The sequence below is a fragment of the Erinaceus europaeus genome, chromosome 16 (genome assembly GCF_950295315.1).
Source record: "Erinaceus europaeus chromosome 16, mEriEur2.1, whole genome shotgun sequence".
In the NCBI taxonomy this organism is placed as follows: Eukaryota; Metazoa; Chordata; class Mammalia; order Eulipotyphla; family Erinaceidae; genus Erinaceus; species Erinaceus europaeus.
Genome location: NC_080177.1, coordinates 22,490,271 through 22,514,488, shown reverse-complemented (window position 1 = coordinate 22,514,488; position 24,218 = coordinate 22,490,271). Strand labels below are relative to the sequence as shown.

Sequence of the window (24,218 nt, the reverse complement as noted above, 5' to 3'; positions counted from 1 at the left end):
CTGGCTCCAGACCAGCATCATGGCACAGTCTCGTCCTGTCCTCTGCGCCTCCTCCCTCCTGGGTGCCGCCCAGCCAGAGCTCCTCAGTATGTGTGTGCCCCATCTGTGAAAGCCAGTGAGGGTACGTCAGGGCTATTTCTAACTCTCCCTCCCCCCACTTTCCTGGGCAGCACGCCCAGTTCCCAGCCTATGCACTTCCTCTGAGCCCCCAGACCCCCACCCACCCCTGAAGTGTCCCACCTGGTGCCCCCCTATCTCGGGGTCCCCCCCAGGCTGGTAGTGCTGAAAGGCCCTTCTTATCCTCCCTGGGCCTGTGGGGTGGTGGGGGAGCGGCATGAAGGGAGGGGCTCAGTTACACGTGGTTCTGGATCAGTTTTTCCAGAGTCTGTGTGGGCTGGGCTGAAAGCCCTGGCCTCTGCCCTCTCTGTAGCTAGGGGTGTGTGGCTGGGGCTGGGGAGGGGTCCACACCTTGGGCCCCCTCACACCAAGCTCAGGCAGAAGTTTACTTGGTTCAGTCCTTGCACACGATGTCCCCTTTGCCCTGCACTTGAAGACGCCCAGCTGCTCAGGGGTCCTATCCACGGAAGCCTCTGTGCCAGGCACCCCCTTCCCAGAGGCAACCCAAGCTTCAACTTCTGCTGTGTTAAGTCAGCCTGCGCAGAGCCTGCCTGCTCTATCTTCATTCCCATTCCCAATCCCAAACACCACCCTTGTAGCACCTCGAATCCAGTCCCCACAGCTGTCCCTTTCCCAGGACCTCCCATAGGATGAAAGGCCAAGCCTCAACCCCCTACATAGATGGGCGTCTCCTCAAAGCAGAGTCAGGGAACTGGGTTTCTCTGTACATCTCCAGCACTTTGCTTCCTCCATGGGCCTCAGTTTCCCCAGCTGGAGGCTGACCTATGTGGTCTGCAGAGTGCTGACTCCAGGCTCCAAGACCACTTGCTCTGGGTACAGAGAGAGCACCCCAGTGTTTCACCTGAGTGTGTGTGCACTTCCACATGAGACTGTGAAGGGCCCTGGGGCTGGGGTCCCAGGAGGGTGGGTGGGGCACTGTCCTCCCCCCTCACTGCAGAGCCCAGGAGGGAACCAAGTGATGGATGCCAGCTCTCCTAGCACCTCCAAGTCCAACTACCCCCCCCCCAAAGGCAGAGGTGGGTCTTTGCCTGTAACCCCACTGGGCCCAGTCACTCTCCTGCCTCATGCCATGACCTTTGCTGGCTCCTCCATGTCCTCAGGGACCAGGCTCTGGGCTTCACTTTGCCATTTCATTTTGCCCAGTGGCTCTTGCTGGCCTGCCTGCTGCTGCTCATGTCACAGTGCCTTTGCTTACACCGCTGCCCTCCTGCCCCCCAGGAATACTGGCCTGTTTCCCAGTCTCCAAGGTGATGACCACCCTCAGCCCTGCCCAGCTGGACGCTGAATTCCACACTCTGCACCTAAACCTCTGCATGTGTGACAGGAGCCCCTGTTTGGGTAATGACTTTCTTTTCTTTTCCTTTTTTTTTTTTTCCCTCCACCGGGGTTATTGCTGGGGCTCAGCGTCTGCACAACAAATTCACTATTCCAGAGTTCAACTCCCCCTTTTTCTCAACAGAGACAGAAACTGAGAAGGAAGGGAAAAACAGAGGGAGAAAGACAACTGCAACACTGCTTCACCACTCATGAAGCTTCCCCCCTGCAGGTGGGGACTGGGGGTTGAACTCTGGTCCTTGGAATGGTAACCGGTTGTGCCCTCACCTGCCTCCTCCTAACGAACTATTCTGCCTTCTGAGAATCTCAGTGCAGCTTGTACTGTTCTTGATGCTGGCACCCTGAGAAGGTACTTGAGGATGCTCCAAGTTGAAGCCTGAGGAGGTGGGGTGCTGGGGTCCCTCCCTCAGCAGGGACTGGGAGCTGGGTTAGTTGACCTGACTCCAGTCACCTCAGATGTCCCTCTTCCCAAACATTTCTGAGACCCAGCACATCTGGGACTCCAAAGACCTTGGAGGAGGGGTCCCTGGGGATCCAAGGAGCCTGGGGATCCAGCAGTGACTCACCCCAATCCAATGGGGGGGGGGTCTGCTCCTGACTCATTTCCCCTCTGGGCACCTCATGATGCTGCCCATTAGAGTTGGCTTCCCCATCTGAAGGGAAGCAGGGTGTGGCTGGGCCCTAGAAAGGAGAGCAGCCCCTTTCTGCTCAGAGTGGCTCTTGGAAGGCTGAAAGGTGCAGGCTAAAACACTGATTCATACGTGGGTAGTAATGACTGTGGGGCCCGAGGCGACAGTTTTTATGGCATAACTAGACCATGCCCTAACTATAGGCAGAGAACACTGTTGTGGGGGTGAAGGTGGGCCGTGGGGGGCATTCTGACACATTAACAGCAAGACCCCCAACACCCTGCAGGCAGAAAGGTTCATTCAGCCTCTGCTGGGGTCAGGCACCCAGTTTGGTACAGGGAGGTGTTCTACAGGAGGGGCTGCCAGGACTAGGGGCTGCTGCTGAAAGAGGGAGTGTGCCTCTCATTGAGAAAGAAGGGCAGGGGAAGCCCATGGTGAAGGGTATAGACAGGGTGAGGGTGCAGGAGTGGAGCTGGGGCACAGCAGAGAAGGCTGGCAGAGGTGGGAACTGGGGGCTGGGAGGTACACTGGGTGGGGCAGGGTGGCCCTCTCCTCCCAGCCTGTTGCCTGGGTCTGAGGCACTTGTGGCTGCTGTCACAGGGTGCCAGGTGCCCAGGGTTCTGGGGTGCCCCCTCTGGGTGCAGGGACAATCCTGGACTGAACCACACCCTGGAAAACTGACAGTGAGTGGGGGGGACTGAGCACACACTCCCACCTCAGAACCCTGATGAGTAATTACTGGGGGAGGGGTGTCCCATCACAGAGCCCCAGAAACTCAACCTGGAGTTGTTGAGGGCACAGTCTCTTGCCTTCTGATCTGAGGCGGTCCCTTTTGGGTCCCCCCATGTCCCTTTTCTCTGAAGCCCCCAGCCCTCTCTACGCGGAAACTCCAGTCTGTCTGGGTCGGGTGTCCCAGCCAACCTCACTCACCAGCGGAGGTGAATTGGGATGTCCAGGTCAAGGTCACCGCCAGGAGCAGAGCGGGGCCGGGCAGCGGGGCCCTCGGGCTGGGGCGCATCGCAGCGGGGGGCGGGGGCCGGGGGCCCGGGCGGCGGGGCGTGCTTTCCAGCGGGAGCGTGGACGGCGGGCTCCAGCGCCCGGCGGACTGAAAGGCTGCTCCGCTGCGGCTGCGGAGGGCGGCCCCTGCTGCTGTACTTAACTCCAGGGGCGGGGCGGGCATAGACCCACGCTCTGGTTTCAGGCCGGGGCTCCCAGGTCCTCCCCAACCCCCCACGCCCGCCCCCCTTCTTAAAGGGCCGGTGCCGGGGTGTAGGGACTCTCCCAGGTCAGGCTGAGCCACACCCCACCCCGGGGGTCTGGGAACAGGTCCCCAAGGAGCTCAGGAAGGAGAGCTGGACTAGGCCAGCCCCTTCTGCTGTCCCCTTCTGTCGTGGCAAGGGCTGGCGGGAGTAGGGGATGCCCACTCTTCAGAACTGGGGGGAAGGCCTGATGGCGCCAGGGGGTGTGCAGGGATCTTTGCTCACAGGTGCTGTGACTGGTCTGCGCTGTCCCACAGGACCTCAGTTTCCCCCGACTGTAAGATACTAGATTCTAGACTTAGCCCCAAGGCGGAGGGAGGGGGCACGGAGGGGGGTATGACTGGCTTCCTGGGAGCACTGCCTCCAAGGTGTCCCTGCCCCCTGGGTGAGAGTCACCCCACACACCCCCCTTTAAGCTCAGCGCTAAATTCTTTTCAAAGACCTGAGTTGGACAGCTAAGTCTCTGGTCAGTCTCTCCCACTCTGGTCTCCAGCTTCCTCAGGCTGCCTCCAGGAAATCTGGCCCTGGATTTAGCTCCCACCTAACTAACAGCTTCAGGCTGTAACCCTTCTCCCCTCCACTCCCGCCCAGTCAGTCTCAGCCTAGTCCCAAAGCAGAGAACAGGCTGAGTTTCCAGAACCTGGGGGCTCTGCCTGCTATCTCTCTGGCTGAGTCAGAGGGAGCTTAGAAGACAGCCCCAGGAGCCCCTTCCTTCTTCCATCAAAACCTGCTTTGAGCTCAGCCCACCCGGAGCTCTCTCCCTAACCTCTCCCCCTCTCCAGTGCTTGGTGCCTGGTGCCAGGCTCCTGGACTTCAGGCTCTGCATCAAGCTAAGCCCCCCCCCTGTGCCTTTAGAGCAGCTCTGGCTGAATGAGCAAGTGGACACAGCTGCTAAGAGGGGGCTCCTGGCATCTGACCTCCAAGCTCAGAGTCCTGTGTGTGTGTGTTGATCAGAGTGCTGGTCTTGAACCCAGACAGTCAAGTTTGACTCCTAGTTCTTCCGCTTAGCTATTTGAGCTGGGCAGTTTGACACCCGTCCCCCAGTTTTCTCTACATGTGGAAAGGGGGGAGGGATTACATACTTTAATGTACCCCAAGTGCCTATGAAGTTCAGGACTGAACTGCTTCCCCCCCCCACACACAGCTGCACACAGTAGGTGTTTAATAAATTCACTTGTTGAGCTAGTTGGACTGGAGAGCATGCTGCTGCTGTTGGTGGGGATTTTGGCTAACCAAAGAACTCCCATGCTGTTAGAGAGGGTCACCCTAGGAGGCCTGAGGTGGGGCTGTGCTCAGCTGGCCTGGTGGCAATAAAGCCACTAATTCAACAACTTGTCCCTTGTTTTTCCTTCTCCCTCCAGTCAGTGAGGCACCTGGTCCTGGTTAGGGGCTAACTGCTGGCCAAGTGTGGGTCCAGGGTTGGGGGTTGTGTGTGTGTGTGTGTGTTGCGGGGGGGTTAGTGGGTGGGAATGGGGGAGACTGTTAGAAGGAGTTTGGAGGCAAATAATTTCTTTTTGGAAAGAAAAAGGGAGGGAGAAGGCTTCCACTCATGGATCAACAGCTTGAGTGGAGATTCCCAGATGCACCATCTGCCCAGCCTCGGTCTCCCTCCTCTCTCTCTCTCTCTCACTCTCTCTCTCTCTCTCTCATCAGGCCCCACCCACACTGCTTTCCACACCGCTACTGGGTGGGAGTCTGGTCTGTGGAGCCTCCAGACAGAGTTTCTGGGTTCCGCCCACAGCTGAGACTCAAGTCAGGAGCTGCAAGCAATCTCCCCTGTTTGGTTGCTAGTGGGGCAGAGAAACACAGGCCTGGAAAAAAAAATGGCAACTGGCTCAACTGTGACAGCCTGCCTCCCTGCTGGTGCCTCCCAGTTTACAAAACATCCACCTGGTCTCTTGACAACCCAGGGACCCGTGTGTGTGTGTGTGTGTGTGTGTGTGTGTGTGTTTGTGTGTTTGTGTGTGTCACTGCTCCCTCCCCACAGATGAGGAAATGGAGGGTCTCAGTGGAGGGTGTGTGTGTGTGCTGGGACTACTAGCACACAGGCATGGTCTCTGTTCAGAACTTGAACTCATGACCAATGCAGGCAGGCTAGCAGCGAGCTGAGGCCTTGGGTTGCTTTGGAATTGATATCTGCCTCCTCCTGCCTCAGAGCAAAGCCCACTGGACTGAGCAATGACTCCTCCAGTCTCCTCCCACCTCCTTGGCAGGTCCCCTGAGCCCTGAGAGTCCTGGTCCTGAGCCTTTTCTCTCTGCCTTCTGACCTCTGTCATGATTTCCCTGGGCGTGGATTGACCAGATGCCCTTGGCGACATTCTCCACCACCCCTGCCCCCATCTCCTCTCCATCCAGGAATCCCTCCCAGCCCTCCTTCCCTCCACTGACCTCTCTTTTCAGACTCCCTGGAGGGGGACCTGTGTTCTCCTAGTGCCTAGCTGGGTAAGAGATGTGAGTCAATGCCACCTTGACCCCAGCTGAACCCCTTCTCTGCAGAGCCTGGCACTGGGCACCTAGTATGAGGAAGACAGAGACAAATGAAGAAGGTTGTTCTCACCCTAAGGCCGAAGGAAGACTACATATTTTCCAAAGTGAGGTTAGGTGATGGTGCTGGTGATAGGACTTAGGTTCAAGCCCCTGGTTCCTCCTACCTGCAGGAGAGAAGATTCATGATCAGTGGAGCAATACTGCAGGTTCTTCTATCCATCTCTCTTCTTCTCTCTCTCTCTCTTTCTCTCTCTCTGTGTTTATCTCTATAAGAAAAAGAACCTGGGGAGTCGGGCAGTAGTGCAGCAGGTTAAGTGCAGGTGGTGCAAAGTGCAAGGACTGGCGTAATGATCTTGGTTCGAGCCTCCGGCTCCCCACCTGCAGGCAGGCCACTTCACAAGCGGTGAAGCAGGTCTGCAGGTGTCTATCTTTCTCTACCTCTCTCTGTCTTCCCCTCCTCTCTCCATTTCTCTCTGTCCTATAGAATAATAGAATAAAGACAACAACATCAATAACAACAACAATGATAACTACAACAGTAAAACAATAAGGGCAACAAAAGGGAATATTTATTTATTTATTTATTTAAATAAATAAATATTTATATTAAAAAAAGAAAAAGAAACCAAGGAGCCTGGTGATGATGCACTGGGTTAAGCACATACATTACCATGCACAAGGACCCTGGTTCTAGCCTTCCCCCACCCCACTCTCCATCTGCAGGGAGGACACTTCACGAGTGGTGAAGTAGGTCAGCCAGTCTCTTTTTCTCTCTCTCCCCTCTCAATTTCCATCTGTCCTATCCAAGAAAAATAAATAGAAAGGGGAAAAAAGCTTATATAAAAAAAGAAAGAAGAAAGAAGAAAAAGAAATTGAAGGAGTAGGGGCAGCTAGGTGGTGGTATACCAGTTGAGTACACATGTTACCATGTGTGAGGACCTGGGTTTGAGCTCTTGGCCCCCACCTGCAGGGAAGAAGCTTCACAAGTGGTGAAGCAGGTCTGCAGGTGTCTCTCTGTCTCTCTATCTTTCTATCTCCTTCCCTCTGAATCTTTCTCTATTCTGTCAAATAAAATAAAGAAAAAAAGGGGGGGATGAGGTGGTCGGTGGCCAGTGGCTACCAGGAGTAGAGGATTTGTAGTGCTGGCACTGAGCCCCAGTGATAACCCTGGTGGCATTAATAATAAAATTGAAAGCTGCAGAGTCTGGATGGGTTTGCTGCCTCAGTTTCCCCATGTGTTCTGCCTCTGGGAGAATAAGCTGACATTTCCCTGGTGGCAGAACCCAGCCAGGCCTGCTGGCAGGGACTCATTGTGACTCCTGGCCTCAGTGCCTCTTAGACTGGGAGTGCCCAATCTGGCAGTGGCTGTCACTAGGTCCTGCCCTTGGCTGGGGCCTGGCACCCAGAGCATGGGTGTTTTGCACCCTGACTGCCTGGGCCCCACCTATGGAGCCTCAGGCCAAGCTTGTGGGTGAATGGTGGGTCCTTGTGCCCTAGATTGGGCAGTGCCTGCTTTGGGCCTGCCCTCAGGGAATGGGCTGTTTGCTATGGAGGACCCAGCACCCGGGGCACAACTGTGCAAGGGACATGCTCCCAGTTCCCCCACCCCAACCCCCCTCCAAGAGTCCTCTTATAGGGCCTCTACTGAGAGTGGTTTTGCTGCTCCTGGCTGCAAGCTTCTGTGGGGCTCCTCCAAGCAGGCAGCCAGGTTTGGGAGGGTGGGGTGCTCACCCCAACAATTACACAATTCAGAAGCTGAGAATGATGTTTGCTGCCCCTGGCAGCTAGGCAGCTGCAGGCTGGAGGCAGGCTCCCAGCCATGCCCTGGTCCAGGCTAGTTTAGGGAATGGGGGTGGGGGAAGGGGGGCTGGTGGGAGATTCTTTCAGGAGGACTCCGCCTCAGTTCCTGCAGGGGGTGGAATAGGGGGAGTCTGGAAGCAGGCCCTGGTCTTCCATACTATGTCCACAGAGACTTGCGGCTTTGGTGGCTGCGACCAGCTGGCCACAGCTGATTCCCACTGGGACGTTATTTCTAAACACTAGTTGATGCTATTAACCCCTGCTGTACCCATCTCAGACGCCTGGTCTGCAGAGCTGTCTTCGCCGGGAAGGACAGCTTGTGAGATTACTTCACAGGCCTGGCAGGGCTGGGGTAGGGCTCCCCCGAGGAGGCTGAGAAATACCTGCTCAGAGTTGAGAACAGGCTTGCAGCAGGCTGTTGGGAGCCATGGTCTGAGTTGGCAGCAGGGCAGGGCAGTGGAAAGAATTTGAGATTAGGAGCCAGCAGTCCTGCTGGGCCAAGCCTTTTCAGCACGGCCTCAGGGGAGACACTTCACCTCTCTGCTTCTCAACTGTCAGTCACACACCATCCTGGAAATCTGGGAAGGGCAATGCCTGGTGGTTCTGATGATGGAGACTGTGGGTACTGGATCCTCTCTTGGCTCTGCACACCTTTCAGGGGCTCCACAAGGTGGGCAGTGCTGCCCATCAGAGACAACTGGAGCTAGCTGGCATATGAACAGAATTTGAATTTTCAGTGCCTGGGAGGTGGTGCAGTAGAGAAAGCCTTGGGTTCTCAAGCACAAGGCCCTTGTTTGATTCCCAGTATTGCATGTGCTGGAGTGATTCTCTGGTTGTCTCTCTACTCCTTTCTCATTAATGAATAAACAAATCTTTAAAGAAATTAAAAAATTTTGTTTATATATTTATTCTCCCCCCACTTTATGGAGGGGCTGTTTAAAATACAGTTGCTGAAATAGGTACAACCTCTCATCTCTCCATAATAGGTGTCTGCAAGACAGTCTTCCTATCTAGATCCTTCTCCACCTCATACACCAGGACCCCAGAACTCCTTCATCTCATCTCTCTCTCTCCTTCCCCAGAGTCCTTTACTTTGGTGCAACACACCATGCCCAGTCCAAGTTTCATTTTATGTTTTTTTCATATACAATGTATTTTCATATAAAATGTATTTCAAATACATTTATGTATTTGTTTATTTAATAGAGACAGAAACTGAGAGGGAAGAGGCAGATATGGAAAGAAGAAGAGAGGCACCTACAGCACAACTTCATGACCCAAGAGGTTTCCCCCACTGTAGGTGGGAACAGGGAACTTGAACTTGGGTCCTTGTGCATGGCGACGTTTGTGCTGAACCAGGTGCACCACTACCCACCCCACCACCCTTGCTTCTTAAGTTTCACCGATGAGTAAGGTCATTCAGTAGTTGACCTTCTCTTTCTGGCTTATCTCATTCTGCATAAATATTTATTTATGTATTTATTTGCCACCAGGAGTTATCACTGGGGCTAAGTGCCTGCATGGTGAATCCACCACTCTTGATGGTCATTCTCTCTCTCCCTCTCTCTCTTTCTCTCTTTCTTTTTTCCTTAGACAGGACAGAATGAGATTGGACTTAGAGGGACTTAGAGAAGGAGAGAGAAGGAGAGGCACCTACAGACCTGCTTCACCACTCATGAAGCTTCCCCCATGCAGGTGGGGAGCAGGGGCTCAACCAGGTGCTCTACCACCCAGACCCCCCTTTTAAAAATTATTTAGTTTGGGGGAGTCGGGCTGTAGCGCAGCGGGTTAAGCGCAGGTGGCGCAAAGCACAAGGACCGGCATAAGGATCCCAGTTTGAACCCCGGCTCCCCACCTGCAGGGGAGTCGCTTCACAGGCGGTGAAGCAGGTCTGCAGGTGTCTATCTTTCTCTCCTCCTCTCTGTCTTCCCCTCCTCTCTCCATTTCTCTCTGTCCTATCCAACAACGACAACAACAATAATAACTACAACAATAAAACAACAAGGGCAACAAAAGGGAAAAAATAAATAAAATATTAAAAAATTATTTAGTTTGGAAAGAGACAGAGAGAAATAGAGATATAGAGGGAGAGATAGAGAGACAGAGAGACACCTGTAACATTTCTTCACTACTTGTGAAGTATCTCCCCCTTCCTGCAAGTGGGGGCAAGGACTTGAACCTGGGTCTTTCTGCATGGTAACATGTGACAATTTCCCCACCCCCTGCGTGGAGTAGGGCTGATGGTGGAGTGAGTGAGCATTGCAGGTGCAGCAGGTGGCTGTCTTGCTCTGTCTTGCTCTCCTGGATGTCTGCTCCTGGGGAAGCTGGTGGCTGTGACCTGAGGATAGTCATCAGCCTGTTCCCACCTATGACCAGCGCCAACTAGCCTCTCTTGTGAGTGATCCACCTCAGAAGTGCAGCTGACAGCACCACGCTATGGTCCAGATGACAAAGCTCCTCCTGCCTGCATAATTCCCACTTTCAGAATGACCCCTGGCCGGAAATGGTCAGTTAGCTCACTTAAAAAAATTTTTTATTTAATAGAGACAGACAGAAGTTGAGACGGAGGGGAAGACAGAGAGGGAGAGAGAGAGAGACACCTGTAGACCTGCTTCACTGCTTGTGAAGGTTTCTGCTTGCTGGTGGGGACTGGGGGCTTGAATCCGGGTCCTTGAGCTCTGTGGCATGTGTGCTCAACCAAGTGCATCACCACCTGACCCATCAGCCCACTTCTGAGATCCTGACCCCTGAGACAGGGTGGCATGATAAATGCTGTGTTCTCTAAGCCTTTAGATGTATTTATTTATTTATTTATTTATTTATTTATTTATTTATTTATTTATTTATTTTACCAGAGCACTGCTCAGCTCTGGTTTATGGTGGTTGGGTGATTGAACCTGAGATTCAGAGCCTCCAGCATGAGAGTCTATTTTCATTATCATTATGCTACCTCATTCACCCTAAGCCCTTAGGTTTTGAGGATGATTTTTTATGCAGTAGCAGATAACTGATAGATGTCCTCTCTAGCCTGCCTGGGCTTGTGCCTGTGACTCAGAAAGCAGGACTCCCCTGGGGAATGGTATTCCCTCAGTTAATCAATGAACCAATTCATTCTTTCAACAAATCTTTTTTATCTTTTTTCTTTTTTTCAATATTTGCATTTCACTTGTTTTGGATAGAGACAGAGAGAAATTGAGAAGGTTATAAAGCTTGATTATAAAGCTTGCTTCATGCACTCAACTGGGTGCGTCACCATCCTACTCCCTCCAACAAACATTTTTCTTTTTTTTTATTAGTGATTTAATAATGATTTATAAGATTGTAGGATAAGAGAGGTACAATTCCATATAATTCCTATCACCAGAGTTCTGTATCCATCCCCTCCATTGGAAGTTTCCCTATTCTTTATCCCTCTGGGGGTATGAATCAAATTATTTATGGGGTGCAGAAGATGGAAGGTCTGGCTTCTATAATTGCTCCTTTGCTGAACATGGGCATTGGCAGGTCGATCTATACTCCCAGCCTGTCTCTGTCTTTCCCTAGTGGGGTAGGGCTCTGGGGATGTGAGGTTCCAGGACACACTGTGAGGCCGTATGCCCAGGGAGGTCAGTGTGGTATCATGTTAGCGCCTGCAAATTGGTGGCTGAAAAGTGGTAAGATATAAAGCAGAACAAACTGTAATAATCAAGAACCTAAGAGAATAGAGCAGATGGAACTAAAGGTCTTGGTGTGGGACAACAGCATTTCTTAAGCACATAATGTGTCAGGTTCTATGTGGGGAGCTGGAGATAAAATGGCTGGAGGCAGGGTCTGTGACTGAGCCTTGGGGGAATGCTCAATGATTTCTTAAACTTTTTTTTTTGTGGGAGGAGAGATGAATGATTTACAGTAAATACAGTTGTTGATAATTTCTCAGTTTCTGCAAAACACTTTTACCCCTAGCTCAGATCCTCCACCGCCATCATGCACCAGGACCTGAACCCTCCCCCCGCCTCCAGAGTCCTTTACTTTGGAGCAATACACCAAACTCAGTCCAAATTCTTTTTCCCTTATTTTATTTTTTGTTTTTCTCTTCTTCTTCTAGCATTTGCCCTTCTTCCGTAGCCAGTCAACAGCGTCAGGTTGAGCCTGATGTAAAGTTTCGAGACCTCCTTTGAATCTGGAGAGGTGGCAGTCGTTGACTATGTGGGTCATAGTCTGTCTGGAGCCGCAGGGGCAGTTCGGGTTGTCTCTGGCTCCCCAGCGATGGAACATAGCGGCGCACCGGCCGTGGCCTGTTCGATAGCGATTGAGGAGGGCCCAATCATAACGTGCTAGGTCAAAGCCGGGTTGACACTTGCAGGGGTCTGTGATGAGGTGTTTGTTCTTTACCTCAGCTGACTGCCAACTCTGTTTCCAAGAGATTGGAACAGAGAAGTTCAGTGTAGGCATAGGGGACCAGATTGGATGACAAGACGTCAAGCGTTGGACAGGGTGGGCGAAGATATCCGTGTATATTGGCAGGTCCGGTTGAGCGTAGACGTGGGAGATGAACTTAGATGATGCCGCATTCCAACGGATATCTGGTGGGGCGATGTTGCTAAGAACTGGCAGCCATGGAACGAACCGGGATGGAACGGATGGTTCCAGAAATTATCCTCATGGAGGAATATAATGTTTTCCCCTTATTTTATTTCTCAACTTTTGTCTGTGAGTGAGATCATCCCATACTTATCCTTCTCTTTCTGGATTGTCTCACTTAGCATGATTCCTTTAAGCTCCATCCAAGATGAAGTGAAAAAGGTAAATCCATAATTTTCCATAGCTGAGTAGTACTCCATTGTGTATATATATCACAAATTTCTCAGCCACTCATCTGTTGTTGGATACCTGTGTTGCTTCCAGATTGTGGATATTATAAATTGTGCTGCTATGAACATAGGTATACACAGATATTTTTTGGATGGGTGGGTTTTGTACCTTAGGCTATATTCCCAGGAGAGGAATTAATTGCTGGGCCATAAAGCAGATTTCTAGCCTTCTGAGAGTTCATTTTGATGATGTTAATTCCTCCAATCCATGAATATGGGTTATCTTTTCACTTCTTTGCATCTTTTTCTATTTCTTTGAGTAGAGATTCATAATTCTCAGTATACAAGTCTTTTTAATTTAATTTAATTTAATTTTTTACCTCCAGGGTAATTGCCAGGGCTTGGTGCCTGCACCATGAATCCACTGCTCCTGGAGATCACTTTTTTCCCCTTTTGTTGCCCTTTTTTTTTTTTTTTTTTACCATTGTTGTGGTTATTATTATTATTGTTGTTGTCATTGGATAGGACAGAGAGAAATGGAGAGAGGAGGGGAAGACAGAGAGGGGGAGAGAAAGATAGACACCTGCAGATCTGCTTCACCGCCTGTGAAGCGACTCCCCTGCAGGTGGGGAGCTGGGGGTTTGAACCAGGATCTTTATGCCAGTCCTTGCGCCTTGCACCATGTGCGCTTAACCCGCTGCGTTACCACGACTCCCTAGTGTTTCATTTCTTTTGTTAGGCTTATTCCTAGATATTTTGCTGACTTTACTGCTATAATGAATGGGATTGATTTCTGGATTTGTTTTTCTTCTTAGTGTTCACATAAAGTGACTGCTTAGCTGGAAGGCAGTGACCAGGCAGACAGGCAAGATCTTGGAGTGAGGAGAGAAGCTGTGAGGAAGAAGGAGTGGCTGATCATTTGGCCCAGAGGCCATCCAGCTGCTGTGCAGGGCAAGTGGCCATAGGCTACAGTTCCTGTGTAGTGAAGAAGAGCAGTGACCCTAGGGAACACTGGAGCGGAAGTATGGAAGGGAGGTGAGAACAGAGACAACAGGGAATTGTGACCTCTGTTTTTGGGGGTGGGGTAAAAAGGCAGGGGGCCAGAGGAAGGGCTAGGCCTGTAAAGGGGAAGTGACACTGGGTGAGCAAGCTGACCAGGGCTGAGAGAGACAGCAGGGATAGGCAAGGCAGCAGGAGACCACACGAGGGCTCTGTTTAGGGCACTGTCCTTACCAGCTCTGAGCAGGTGACCAGGGTCAGCCTGGGTCTCAGGTCTGGGGCTTATGTAGCAAGGAAGAGTCAGGGCAAGGAGGACACTGGAGGGCAGAGGGAGCCATAGGGTGGAGGAAGGGATAGTCATTATTGAGCTGGGGATGGCAAGGTAGGTTAGGGGAGGTGGAGGGGTGGGGAGGCAGCATTTCAGAGGGAGGTGGGCAAGAAGCCCTGGGTGTTGGTGAAGGTGTAAGAGGCAGGGGTGGGACACTGGAAGGCCTGGTGTGTGTCTTGGGGGTCAGCAGGGGTGCCTAAGCCACCAGGGTAATGGGGGGGACAGGGAAGAAGGCCAGGAGCTGGGGCTGCAAGGTTTGTGGAGGAACTCTAGATGCCAGGGCCCCTTTCCCGATATTTGTTTAAAGAAGAGAGAGGGAGGGAGGGAGGGAGGGAGGGAGGGAGAGAGAGAGAGAGAGAGAGAGAGAGAGAGAGAGAGAAATGAGAGAACCAGAGCATCATCCTGGCACTTGTGATGCTAGAGATTGAATTCAGGACCTCATGCTTGCAAGTTCAACACTGCAGCCTCTGTGCCATCTTCTCTTGAGGAGTCATGCTCTTAATGGGGATGGGGGGCATGCTGAGTGCCAGGGTGTTGAGCAGGGGAGGGCCCTGTCTTCCCGTGGGCCTGGGAGTGTGTGTGAGGCTGTGGCAGCCAGCTGTCTGCAGTAGTGAATGGGCTCCCACCCAGCTGGGGAGTTGGGGAGGGGGAATAAGCAATGATAGCAGAAGTGGGGTGAATTATGATCTGCAGGGGTAGCTCAGTTTCCCAGTGCTCCGGAAGGCACAAAAGTCATACAGGGGCTGGGGGCCAGAGGGTGCATTAGGAAGTCTCCTGGGGTCTGAAATACCCAGGGGTTTCCACCCAGACCAGGAAGGTGAAGGCCCCAGACCCAGATCTGGTCTCTCTCAACACTAGGAGGTCATGGGGGCTCAGGTCCAGCAGTGGGGGGAGGTAGGAAGGAGGGCTGCAAGTTTCTCCAGGACAAGTCCAGGACCCTGGACAAGGTGTGACCAGCCCAGGCCAGCCTGAACCTTTTCAGGATTTCCCCCAGCTTGGGGAGGGAGAAATGGTGGGAGGAAGATTGGAAGGGGCGGAGCCCCTGTGTCCTGAGCTTCTGGGAGCTTCCAGCACACCTGGCTGCTTCTGCCCTGACTTTGTGCCTACTGTCAGGACTTGGGTCAGAAGGCAGTTTGATCATTAGATCAGAGTCTGTGTCCTGCTTCAGTTCTACAGCTGATGGGGATGGGGGCGGGGATGGGGGTCAGCGAGTCCTCTTTCCTTCAGCCCTCAGTTTCCCTCTCTATGCACCGGGGCTGGGACAGACACCTTCTGGAGAGCCATCATGTGCCTGTGCCTTGTGTGGAGTTCCTCTACTCTGGGTTGATTCAGACCCTGAGTCTGAGCTGTTTGGTGGGGCCTGAGAGCAGTCCCCAGAGCCCCAAACCCCTTGGGCCTTTAGGGGTGAAAGGGTCCCCAGCATTTCCTCCATCCTGGAGCCCATCCATCAGTCAGAGGGCAGCTGGCCTTTCACAGGAAGCAGCTTCTTAAGGCCTCAGCTAGAACCCCCATCCCAAATCTCCTCTTCCCCTCCCCTTTCTCCCCTTCTCCCTTTTGTGTGCTCCTCCAGCAGAAGGCTGATCTTCTGTGTGATTTCACTGCTTCTGGGCTGCTCTGTCATTCAGACAGAAAGAAAGGGGGAAGGAGAGATGCCGTAGCAACAGAGCTTCCCCAGTTTCCTGGCACCTTCCATGTAGTGCTGGGACTTGAACCTGGGCTGGCACCCTTCCTGGTGGGCTATTCCTCCAGTGGGGGTGAGGGAAAGGACATGGGATGTCCAAAGACACCATACCCTAGGGTACCACACCCTGGGGTAGGGGTCAGGGCATCTATTGCCAGAGTGAAATGATGCTCTTAAGGTTTGATCCTTTGGAGAGGATGTGTTCAGAGCCTGGGGGCTTTGTGGGAGTGGTGGAGGGTGGGGGTCACCTGATGGCTGTATGGGGGTGGTGGAGGATGGGGGTCACTTTGGGGCTGTGTGAGCTGTATGAATATGATACCTTGACCACCCACTCCATATGCCTTCTCTCATCTCCCTCAGGTGCCCCGTCACAAGGGATGTTAGGTTTCCCTATCAGCTGGCCTGTGCTCACCCCTCCCAGGTCCCTGGACACTCTCCGGCTGTGCAGCCTGGTCAGGAGCTTGAGGCAATGAGGTCTGGGGATCCACAGCAGAGCTCAGAACCTGGCCACCATAGCCCAGGCTCCTCGGCAACCAGGGAAATAAACAGTTCCCTGTCCAAGTTCCGCAGTGACATCATCCCGTTCCAGTCTGTGGGCCTGTGGTGGCCTGCACCCCAGACAGCCTCAGCTGCTCATGTCCACCCAGCCCCCTCTAAGCCTATTCAGTGGGAGAGAATGATTGGACCCAGGGGCCCAGCAGGGATATCCCCCCAGTAAGCCCCACAACACTCTTCCCTCCTTTCTAATACCCTGACCACCTCAAGGCCTCACTGTAGCTGCTATTTCTCTCATCCCCTGCTCACCATGAAGCAGCCCAAGGGGCCCAGAAACTCAGTGTTCTATGGGTGGTGCGCCAAGGAAAAGGTGCCACCAACTTCATGGAAGGAGGTGAAGCAGGCCCCTGTGATTATGGCCCTGCTCTCAGGTGAGAGCCCCCAGCCCAGCCTACTCCCCCCTACAGAGCTAAGCCTCCCCAACCCCTGCAGCCTGAGCTGAACCTGGGCTCACACCCAACTAACTGCTGGGGGTTTCAGTGGGGCTCTAGCTCAGCTCAGGGGTCCTGGCTGGCCTAGGGTCTCCCAGCAGGAGGTAGGGGAAGCTGCTTATGATGCCAGTACTGGGAGGTGGCTGAGGGTAGAGATGGAGCTTTGGGTTCTGCTGGTTCAGGATTGTCACATTTCTGCTGGTGCATCTTAGGACTAGGCCTCCAAGTTCTCACCTGGAAGATGGAAAAAAACCATAGGGTCTAGCTTCTAGGGTCTTTGGGAGGCTTAATTGAAACTATAGCTACAAACTATAACACCAGTGTATGGGTGATATATATATATATATCTGGTCTCTCAGCGTTAGGGGTCAGGGGGCTCAGGCCCAGTGGGGGGGTGGTGGGGTGGGGGAGGGGTTTCAAGTTGCTCCAGGACCCAGAATAGGGTGCTGCCAGCCCAGCCCTGCCTGAACCTTGCCAGGATTTCCCTATCTCAATCATATATATATATAATTGATATATGGGGTTAAGATAGGGAAACAGAGACAGGGTGTGAAAGAGATCACAATACCGACGTTTCCTTCAGTGTAGTGGGGGACAAGCTCAAACCTGGGTGAACCAGGTGAGCTATTTTGTCAGTTCTTACGTATTTATTTTTGCCACTAGGGTTATCATCAGGGCTCCATATGACCCAACTGCTCCTAGCACACTCTTTTTTTTTTTTTGTATTTTTAAAAAAAAGACAGAGGGTGAGAGACAGAGAGAAAGAGAGATAGCAGCCTGGCTTCATTGCTTCTAAAGTTCCCTGTGCAGGTTTCCCATTCAATATCTGGGGGCGTGAACCTGGGTTTCCCCGCACACACACACTATAAAGTATTGTGCTTTACTGAGTGAGCTATCCTCTACCTACCCTATTAGCACATTTTAAACTTTAGTTGTTTGTTTGCTTATTTTTTCTTCTTTTTAAAAAAACGTTTATTTATTTCTTTTCCCTTTTGTTGCCCTTGTTGTCTTTTTATTGTTGTTGTAGTTATTATTGTTGTTATTGATGTTGTTGTTGTTAGGACAGAGAGAAATGGAGAGAGGAGGGGAAGACAGAGAAGGTGAGAGAAAGACAGACACCTGCAGACCTGCTTCTCAGCCTGTGGAGGGACGCCCCTGCAGTTGGAGAGCTGTGGGATCTAACCGGGATCCTTACGCCAGTCCTTGCGCTTTGTGCCACGTGCGCTTAACCCGCTGCTCTACTGCCCGACGCCCTGCTTATTTATTTTTATTGCTACCAGGTTTATAGCTGGGGCTTGGCACCTGAACAATGGATTCACCATTACTGGTGGCCATTTCTCTCCCTCTTTCTTCTTCTTTTTCTTCTTCTCCTCCTCCTCCTTCTTTTTCTTATATTTGATAGGACAGAGAGAAATTGAAAGGGAAGAGTGAGATAGAGGCGGAGAAAGAGAGACACCTGCAGCACTGCTTCACCACATGTGAAGCTTCTCTTTTGCTTGTAGGGAATGGGGGCTTGAACCCAGGTCCTTGTGCATGGTAATACACTCTCAGCTAGGTGTACCACTGCCCAGCCCTGGCATAGTTTTTTAAAAGAATACTTATTTATTTAGTTATTCCCTTTTGTTGCCCTTATTGTTTTATTGTTGTAGTTATTATTGTTGTTGTTTGATAGGGCAGAGAGAAATGGAGATAGGAGGTGAAGACAGAGAGGGGAGAGAAAGACAGACACCTGCAGACCTGCTTCACTGCCTGTGAAGAGACTCCCCTGCAGGTGGAGAGCTGGGGGCTCAAACCGGGATCCTTATGCTGGTCCTTGTGCTTTGCACCACCTGCTCTTAACCCGCTGCACTACCGCCTGACTCTCCCTGGCATAGTTTTAAGCACACATCGTCAAGTGGACTTGCAGGTAACTGGGGGCTACATTTTCCTAAGGGACCAGCTTTCTGGTGGGGTCTGCCCTGAGTGATACAGGGAAACACGGGCATGTGCCCTTCTCTTGGGACACAGCTGGGGGCTTTTCCTGCATCTGCTCCAGTGGACCCCACCTGAGTGCTGGCCTCTCTGTCCTCACAGGTCCAGGGCCAGCTAAGTACCTTCGGTCATCCTGCACCGGCTTCGTGGACCATGATGTGACCATGTTCCAGGGCCCTGCCTATAGCCTGTACCACAGGCACTCGGAGAAACGTGAGTGCCCCCCATGTCCCCCCATCACAGCTAGATCCAGAGAAACCTCCAGGGGCCTGCTCTTTGAAGGCAGCTTGGAGGACCCAGGGGAGCTTTGCTTTTAAAATGTGGCTCCAGAGAATGGATACAGGATCTCAATTATGCTCAATGCTACCCAGCTGCCAAAGGCCTCATTAAAAGATTTTAAAAAATATTTATTTTCCCTTTTGTTGCCCGTGTTTATCGTTGTTGTTGTTGTTATTGCTGTCCTTGTTGTTAGATAGGACAGAGATAAATGGAAAGAGGAGGGGAAGACAGAGATGGGGAGAAAAAGACAGACACCTGCAGACCTGCTTCACTGCCTGTGAAACAACTCCCCTGCAGGTGGGGAGCCGGGGGCTTGAACTGGGATCCTTACGCCAGTCCTTGCACTTTATGCCACCTGTGCTTAACCCGTGGCACTATGCCCGACTCCCTAAAAGATTTTTTTATTGGTTAGAGACAGAGAGAAATTGAGATGTGAGGGAGAGAGACAGAGAGATACCTGCAGCCCTGCTTCAGCACTCATGAAGTTCTCCCTCTGCAGGTGGGGACCAGGGACTTAGAACCTGGGTCATTGCATACTCTAGTGTGTGTGCTTAACCAGGTGCACCACCACCTGGCCCTTCCCCCCCTTTTTTAGAGTCAGGAGAGGAGAGACACTACAGCACAGCTCCACCACTTATGGAATTCTCCTGATGCCATTCATGGTGCTCCCAGGGGGTGCCAGGGCTTGAACCCAGGGCCTCAAGCATGGCAAGGTCTGCTCATTTGGGTCACCTACTTTCCTGGGGGCCTTGAAGGGGTGCTATACAACAGGCAGATCTTTGTACTTCGTACTATGTGTGCTTAACCTGGTGTGCCACTGCCCAGCCCCTCTTTCTTTCTTCCTTTCTTCCTTTCTTCCTTCCTTTCTCTTCCTTCCTTCCTTCCTTCCTTCCTTCCTTCCTTCCTTCCTTCATTCCTTCCTTCTTCCTTCCTTTCTCTCTCTCTCTCTTTCTCTCTATCTTCCTTTCTTCCCTTCTTTTACCAGAGCATTGCTCAGCTCTGGCTTATGGTGATGCAGGGGATTGAACCTGGAACTTTAGAGCCTCAGGCACGAAAATCTCTTTGTATAACCATTATGCTACCTACCCCTGCTCCTTCCTTTCTTCCTTCCTTCCTTCCCTTCTGATAGAGAGAAATTGAGAGGTGAGGGGGAAATAGAGAGGGAGAAAGACATCCACGGACTTGCTTCTCTTATGAAGCTTCTCCCTACAGGTGGGTGCCAGGGTCTCAAACCTGGGTCTTTATGCATAGTAACATGTGTGTTCAACTGAGTGCGCCACTGCCCAGCCTGCTCTGGTGCCTCTCTTAATATTAACCAGCCAATGTGCCAGCTGGTTATCCCTCACACCAGCCCCTGGCGGCTGGGGAGTTCAGCAAACTGCTATACATTAGGATTTTATTAGTGTGTGTGTATAAGAGAGAGAAAGAGACAAAGACAGGCAGATACATGAGCACTCTCCTCTGCCACTAATTGTTTCTCTCATGATCTCCCTCATGGTACTGGGGGTCAGAGACAGTCCTCTCCCATGCAAGGCTGGTGCTCCCTCACTGAGCACCCTGAGTCCTGCAGTGGTTCTCTCATTGTTCTTCTCAGCCAAATGTGTGTGTGTGTGTGTGTGTGTGTGTGTGTGTGTGTAACACCCATTTGCAGATGGGAAAACCAAAGCTCCTGAGACTCCTAAGAGCTGAAGCAGTTGGGGCCTGGCTTCTCTCCTAGGGGGTTGGGGTGGGCTCACCTGGAGGCAGGCTGGGCTCACTTGGGGGGCTGCTCTGAACTGACAGGGTCCTTGCCTGTCCCTCTACAGGAGTCATGGATATGTGCAGCCCTGGGCCTTGCCATTTCGTGGACCCTAAAGTAACTCGCTTTGGCGTGTCCAGCTGCCCACAGGTGCCCATGATGGAGCGCATCGTCAACCTGCGTAAGACTGGGTGTAGGGGGTGGGGGCACCCTGAGGCAGACACTAGAGGTCCTCTCCCTGCAGTGTCACATCAAAACACTTTCACGTCCTCATGTCACTGTGTCTGTGCCACAGTTCCTGCAGCTTAAAGCCAGTGTTGTCTTCATGTCATGGGGCAGGGTGCTGGAATTGTGGTCATGATGCTGACACGTTAACAAGTCTGGGGACTGGAGGAGTGTTTTCTTTCTTTCTTTCTTTCTTTCTTTCTTTCTTTCTTTCTTTCTTTTTTTTTGTGGCACTGGAGATTGAAGTTGGGACCTTTGGTGCCTCAGGCATGAAAGGGTTTTTTTTTTTTTTTGCCTCCAGAGTTATCACTGGGGCTCAGTGCCTGCACTACAAATCCACTGCTCCCAGAGGCCATCCACCCCCCATTTTGCTGACCTTTTTGTATTCATTGTTATTGTTGTTATCGCTGTTGTTGGACAGAACAGAGAGAAATGGAGAGAGGAGGGGAAGACAGAGAAAGGGAGAGAAAGATAGACACCTGCAGACCTACTTCACCACTTTCGAAAGCGACCCCCCTGAAGGTGGGGAGCTGGGGGCTCAAACTGGGATCCCTATGCAGGTCCTTGTGCTTTGCGCCATGTGTGTTTAACCCGTTGCATTACTACCATTACTGCCAGCCCCCTATTCTCTCTTTCTCTCTCTCTCTCTCTCTTTCTTTCTTCCTTCCTTCCTTATTTTTCTTTCGTTTGATAGAACAGAGAGAAATTGAGATGGGAAAGGAAGATACAGTGGGAGAGAGACAGACACCTGCAGGCCTGTTTTATCACTCCTGAAGCTTCTTCTCTGCAGGTGGGGGCTAGGGGCTTGAGCCCAGGTCCTTGTTCATGGTGAGTCCTTCCACTCAGCTTAGTTTGTCACTGCCAAAACTCTACTACCCCGCACCTTTTAGTTATTTAAGAATTTATTGGATAGAGACAGAGAGAAATTGAGAGGGAAGGGACAGGGAGAGGGGTGGGAGAGGGAGATGGAGAGAAACCTGCATATCTGTTTCACCTTTCTAGAACCTTTCCCCCTGCAAGTGGGAACTAGTTGAACACTATAACATGTGAGTTCAACCAGGTGCACTATGCCCAGCCCCTGTAATTTTTTTTCCACCACCAGAATTATTGCTGGGGTTTAGTGCTTGCATAATGAATCCATTGCTCCTACTAGTCTCTCTCTCTCTCTCTCTTTCTCTCTCTGTTTCCTCTCTTTCTACAGAGACAGAGACATTGAGGGGAGGGGGAAATAGAGGACAAAGACACCTTCAGCACTGCTTCATTGATTGTGAAGCTTCCCCTGTGGGTGGTGACATGTGCACTCTACAAGTGTCCCACCATTTGGCCCCTTCAGACATTTTTCTTTTTTTTTTAAAGGTGAAATCACCATTTAAAAAAATTTATTGATTTAATACCTTTTGTTGCCCTTGTTGTTTTATTGTTGTAGTAGTTGTTGTTATTGATGTAATTGTTGTCCGATAGGACAGAGAGAAATGGAAAGAGGAGGGGAAGACAGAGAGGGTGAGAGAAAGACAGATACCTGCAAACTGGCTCCACCGCTTCCCTGCAGGTGGGGAGCCGGGCCTCAAACCAGTATTCTAATGCAGGCTGGACTCCCCCTTCAGGCTTTTTTCTTTGTGCTGCCGTGGAGACAATGCCAGAATGCTGACAGCACAAGGGCCAGAATGGTGGCCCTTGTGGTTTTTATATTGTGGCAACAGTGTCACAGTCTGTCCCCTCACCCACAGGCCCAGGTGGGGGTGGTGACATCCTTGGGCCACTGCAGAGGCCCTTTCAGTGACAGCAGGCTGACAAACCCAGCCCTTGGTCCAGCCTGAGGCCCCTCCTGTCACCCCCTTTCAGGCATAAACCCCACCCCAGCCTCCAGCTTCTACAATGTGGAGAAGATCCACCCTCCAGAGGAACGCAGGGCTCCCGAATTCTCATTTGGTCGCAGGTGCCCTTACAGAGTGGGCGACCCCAACCCCAGCTCCAACCACTACCAGCTTCCTGTGTTGCTGGGACCGCAAAACCCCGTGTCCCGAGCAGCCCCTGTCTACAGCCTGGCCTCCAGGGACAAGAATTGGTTCTATCTGGAGGACATGGCAGGGGGCCCGGGCCCGGCGGAGCACTCGAGGCCTGAGCCGGCTGTGTACCAGCCCCGCAGCCCGGCCTACAGCATGGCCTCACGCGGCACCTACCCGATGGACCGCACACCCAGGCCGGGGCCTGGTGCCTACGAGCCCCAGCAGGTCACGGTGCACAAACCCCGTGCACCCGCCTTCAGCATGGGCGTGCGGCACTCGGCCCACCTCACACCGCTTGTAGTGGACATCCCGGACTGACCCACCCTCCCCACAGAGGTTATTTTTCTACCCCATCGGCTTCCCATTGGGGCTTCCACAGCCCCAAGATAAATATTTTCCTGTATTGACTGCTTTGTTTTGCAAACATGTGACCCCTGGGAAGGGGCTGAGGGTTGGAGCTGCTTGGGTGGGGGGGTCCCATCCTGCAGAAATGAGGTCCCAGCTCCCCAGGGGAGGAGTCCTGCCTGGACAGAGACTCTGAGAGCTGAGTTCTGGTCCTGACTGAGCTGCTGACATGCTGTGTGACTCCATGCAGCTCATTTATTTATTTATTTATTTATTCATTTATTTATTTAATTAAATTTATTTTATTGCCACCAGGGGGGCTTAGTGCTGGCACTATGAATTCATCACTCCTGGAGGCCATTTTTTCCTTTCTTTTTATTTTATTTGATAGGACAGAGAGAAGTTGAGAGGGGAGGGGGAGACAAGGAGGGAGAGAGATGGAGAGACACCTGCAGACCTGCTTAACGGCTGGTGAAGTGTCCTCTCTGCAAGTGGGGAGTGGGGGGGCTCAAACTGGGGTGCTTGTGCATGGTAATATGCACTCAACCCAATGCATCCCTGCCCGGTCTGCCTTGTGCACCTTCTGCCTGTCTCTGGGCCTTGGGTTTGCCCTTTGAGGTGTGTGTGTGTGTGTGTGTGTGTGTGTGAGAGAGAGAGAGAGACAGAGAGAGACAGAGAGAGACAGAGAGAGATATCCAGCTCTGGATCTGTTAGGTTTTGACTGCTGACCGTGGTCACTTCCCAAGAGAGAAGCAGGGCAAGTGTGTGCAGGCTGAGAGGAGGTGCTCAATCGGCTGGGGAGTTGGGTGGTCCCTGAGGAAGGAAGCAGGGAGGACATCTGGTGACTGTGAGCAGAAGGGAGGACTTCTCTGCTGGGGTTGGGGGACATGTGGGCAGGGCCCAGGAGATGGGTGGTTAAGGGACTTGATTGCAGGCAGCTCAGAGGGGACTCAGCTTTATCCTCAGTGTGAGGGGGTTGAGGAGAAGCAGTATTTCTAGAAGAGTCCTGGGGCAGGACAGGAGGGCAGAACCTCAGGAGGGAGGGTTGTCCACATGTTACTTGCCTTCACCTCACTCCCCAGTTTAGCTGGCCCTGCTCAGGAGAAGAAACTCCAATTGGCCAGCAGGGGGCAGTGTTGCCTTACTCTTGGCATTGCCCCCAGCACCCATTCACTCCCACCCCTTGGCTTTGGGGTTTTGGTGCTGACAGGTGCAGCCTAGA

At 52.2% G+C, this 24,218-nt stretch overlaps 3 protein-coding genes across 5 annotated transcripts in view; 2 read left to right on the top strand and 1 right to left on the bottom strand.

Moving 5' to 3' along the window:
• The window catches only part of CSPG4 (chondroitin sulfate proteoglycan 4), a 53,185-nt gene extending 49,494 nt beyond the window's left edge, over nucleotides 1–3,691 (bottom strand). Inside the window, exons 1-2 of one of the 2 annotated variants that reach the window (XM_060174726.1) lie at nucleotides 3,587–3,691; nucleotides 3,033–3,229 (exon numbers count right to left, since the gene is read on the bottom strand). In XM_060174726.1, coding sequence (XP_060030709.1) covers nucleotides 3,033–3,120 — 88 coding nt within the window. In that variant the 5' untranslated portion in view covers nucleotides 3,121–3,229; nucleotides 3,587–3,691. Of the gene's footprint in view, nucleotides 1–3,032 lie in introns of both variants that reach the window. The other variant, XM_007525788.3, reaches the window with a different exon arrangement.
• LINGO1 (leucine rich repeat and Ig domain containing 1) overlaps nucleotides 1–24,218 on the top strand; it is a 288,113-nt gene that overhangs the window by 29,386 nt on the left and 234,509 nt on the right. The window lies entirely within an intron of this gene.
• Nucleotides 1,372–23,054, top strand: CIMAP1C (ciliary microtubule associated protein 1C). 2 transcript variants are annotated; one of them, XM_060174735.1, is made up of 4 exons: nucleotides 1,372–1,476; nucleotides 18,506–18,616; nucleotides 20,488–20,601; nucleotides 22,488–23,054. In XM_060174735.1, the coding sequence occupies exons 1-4, from the start codon at nucleotides 1,389–1,391 to the stop codon at nucleotides 22,967–22,969; spliced, it is 795 nt and encodes a 264-aa protein (XP_060030718.1). In that variant the 5' UTR covers nucleotides 1,372–1,388; the 3' UTR covers nucleotides 22,970–23,054. The 2 variants fall into 2 exon arrangements, with proteins under 2 accessions (XP_060030718.1, XP_007525852.1); XM_007525790.2 differs by lacking the exon at nucleotides 1,372–1,476 and adding an exon at nucleotides 16,057–16,372.

What these genes read in the sequence shown, in the direction of transcription:
- CIMAP1C (XM_007525790.2), top strand. Translation starts at nt 16,252, where the DNA reads ATGAAGCAGCCCAAGGGGCCCAGAAACTCAGTGTTCTATGGGTGGTGC. An exon ending in GATTATGGCCCTGCTCTCAG is followed by an intron (nt 16,373 to 18,505) that starts GTGAGAGCCCCC and finishes CTGTCCTCACAG; the next exon opens with GTCCAGGGCCAGCTAAGTAC. An exon ending in CCACAGGCACTCGGAGAAAC is followed by an intron (nt 18,617 to 20,487) that starts GTGAGTGCCCCC and finishes GTCCCTCTACAG; the next exon opens with GAGTCATGGATATGTGCAGC.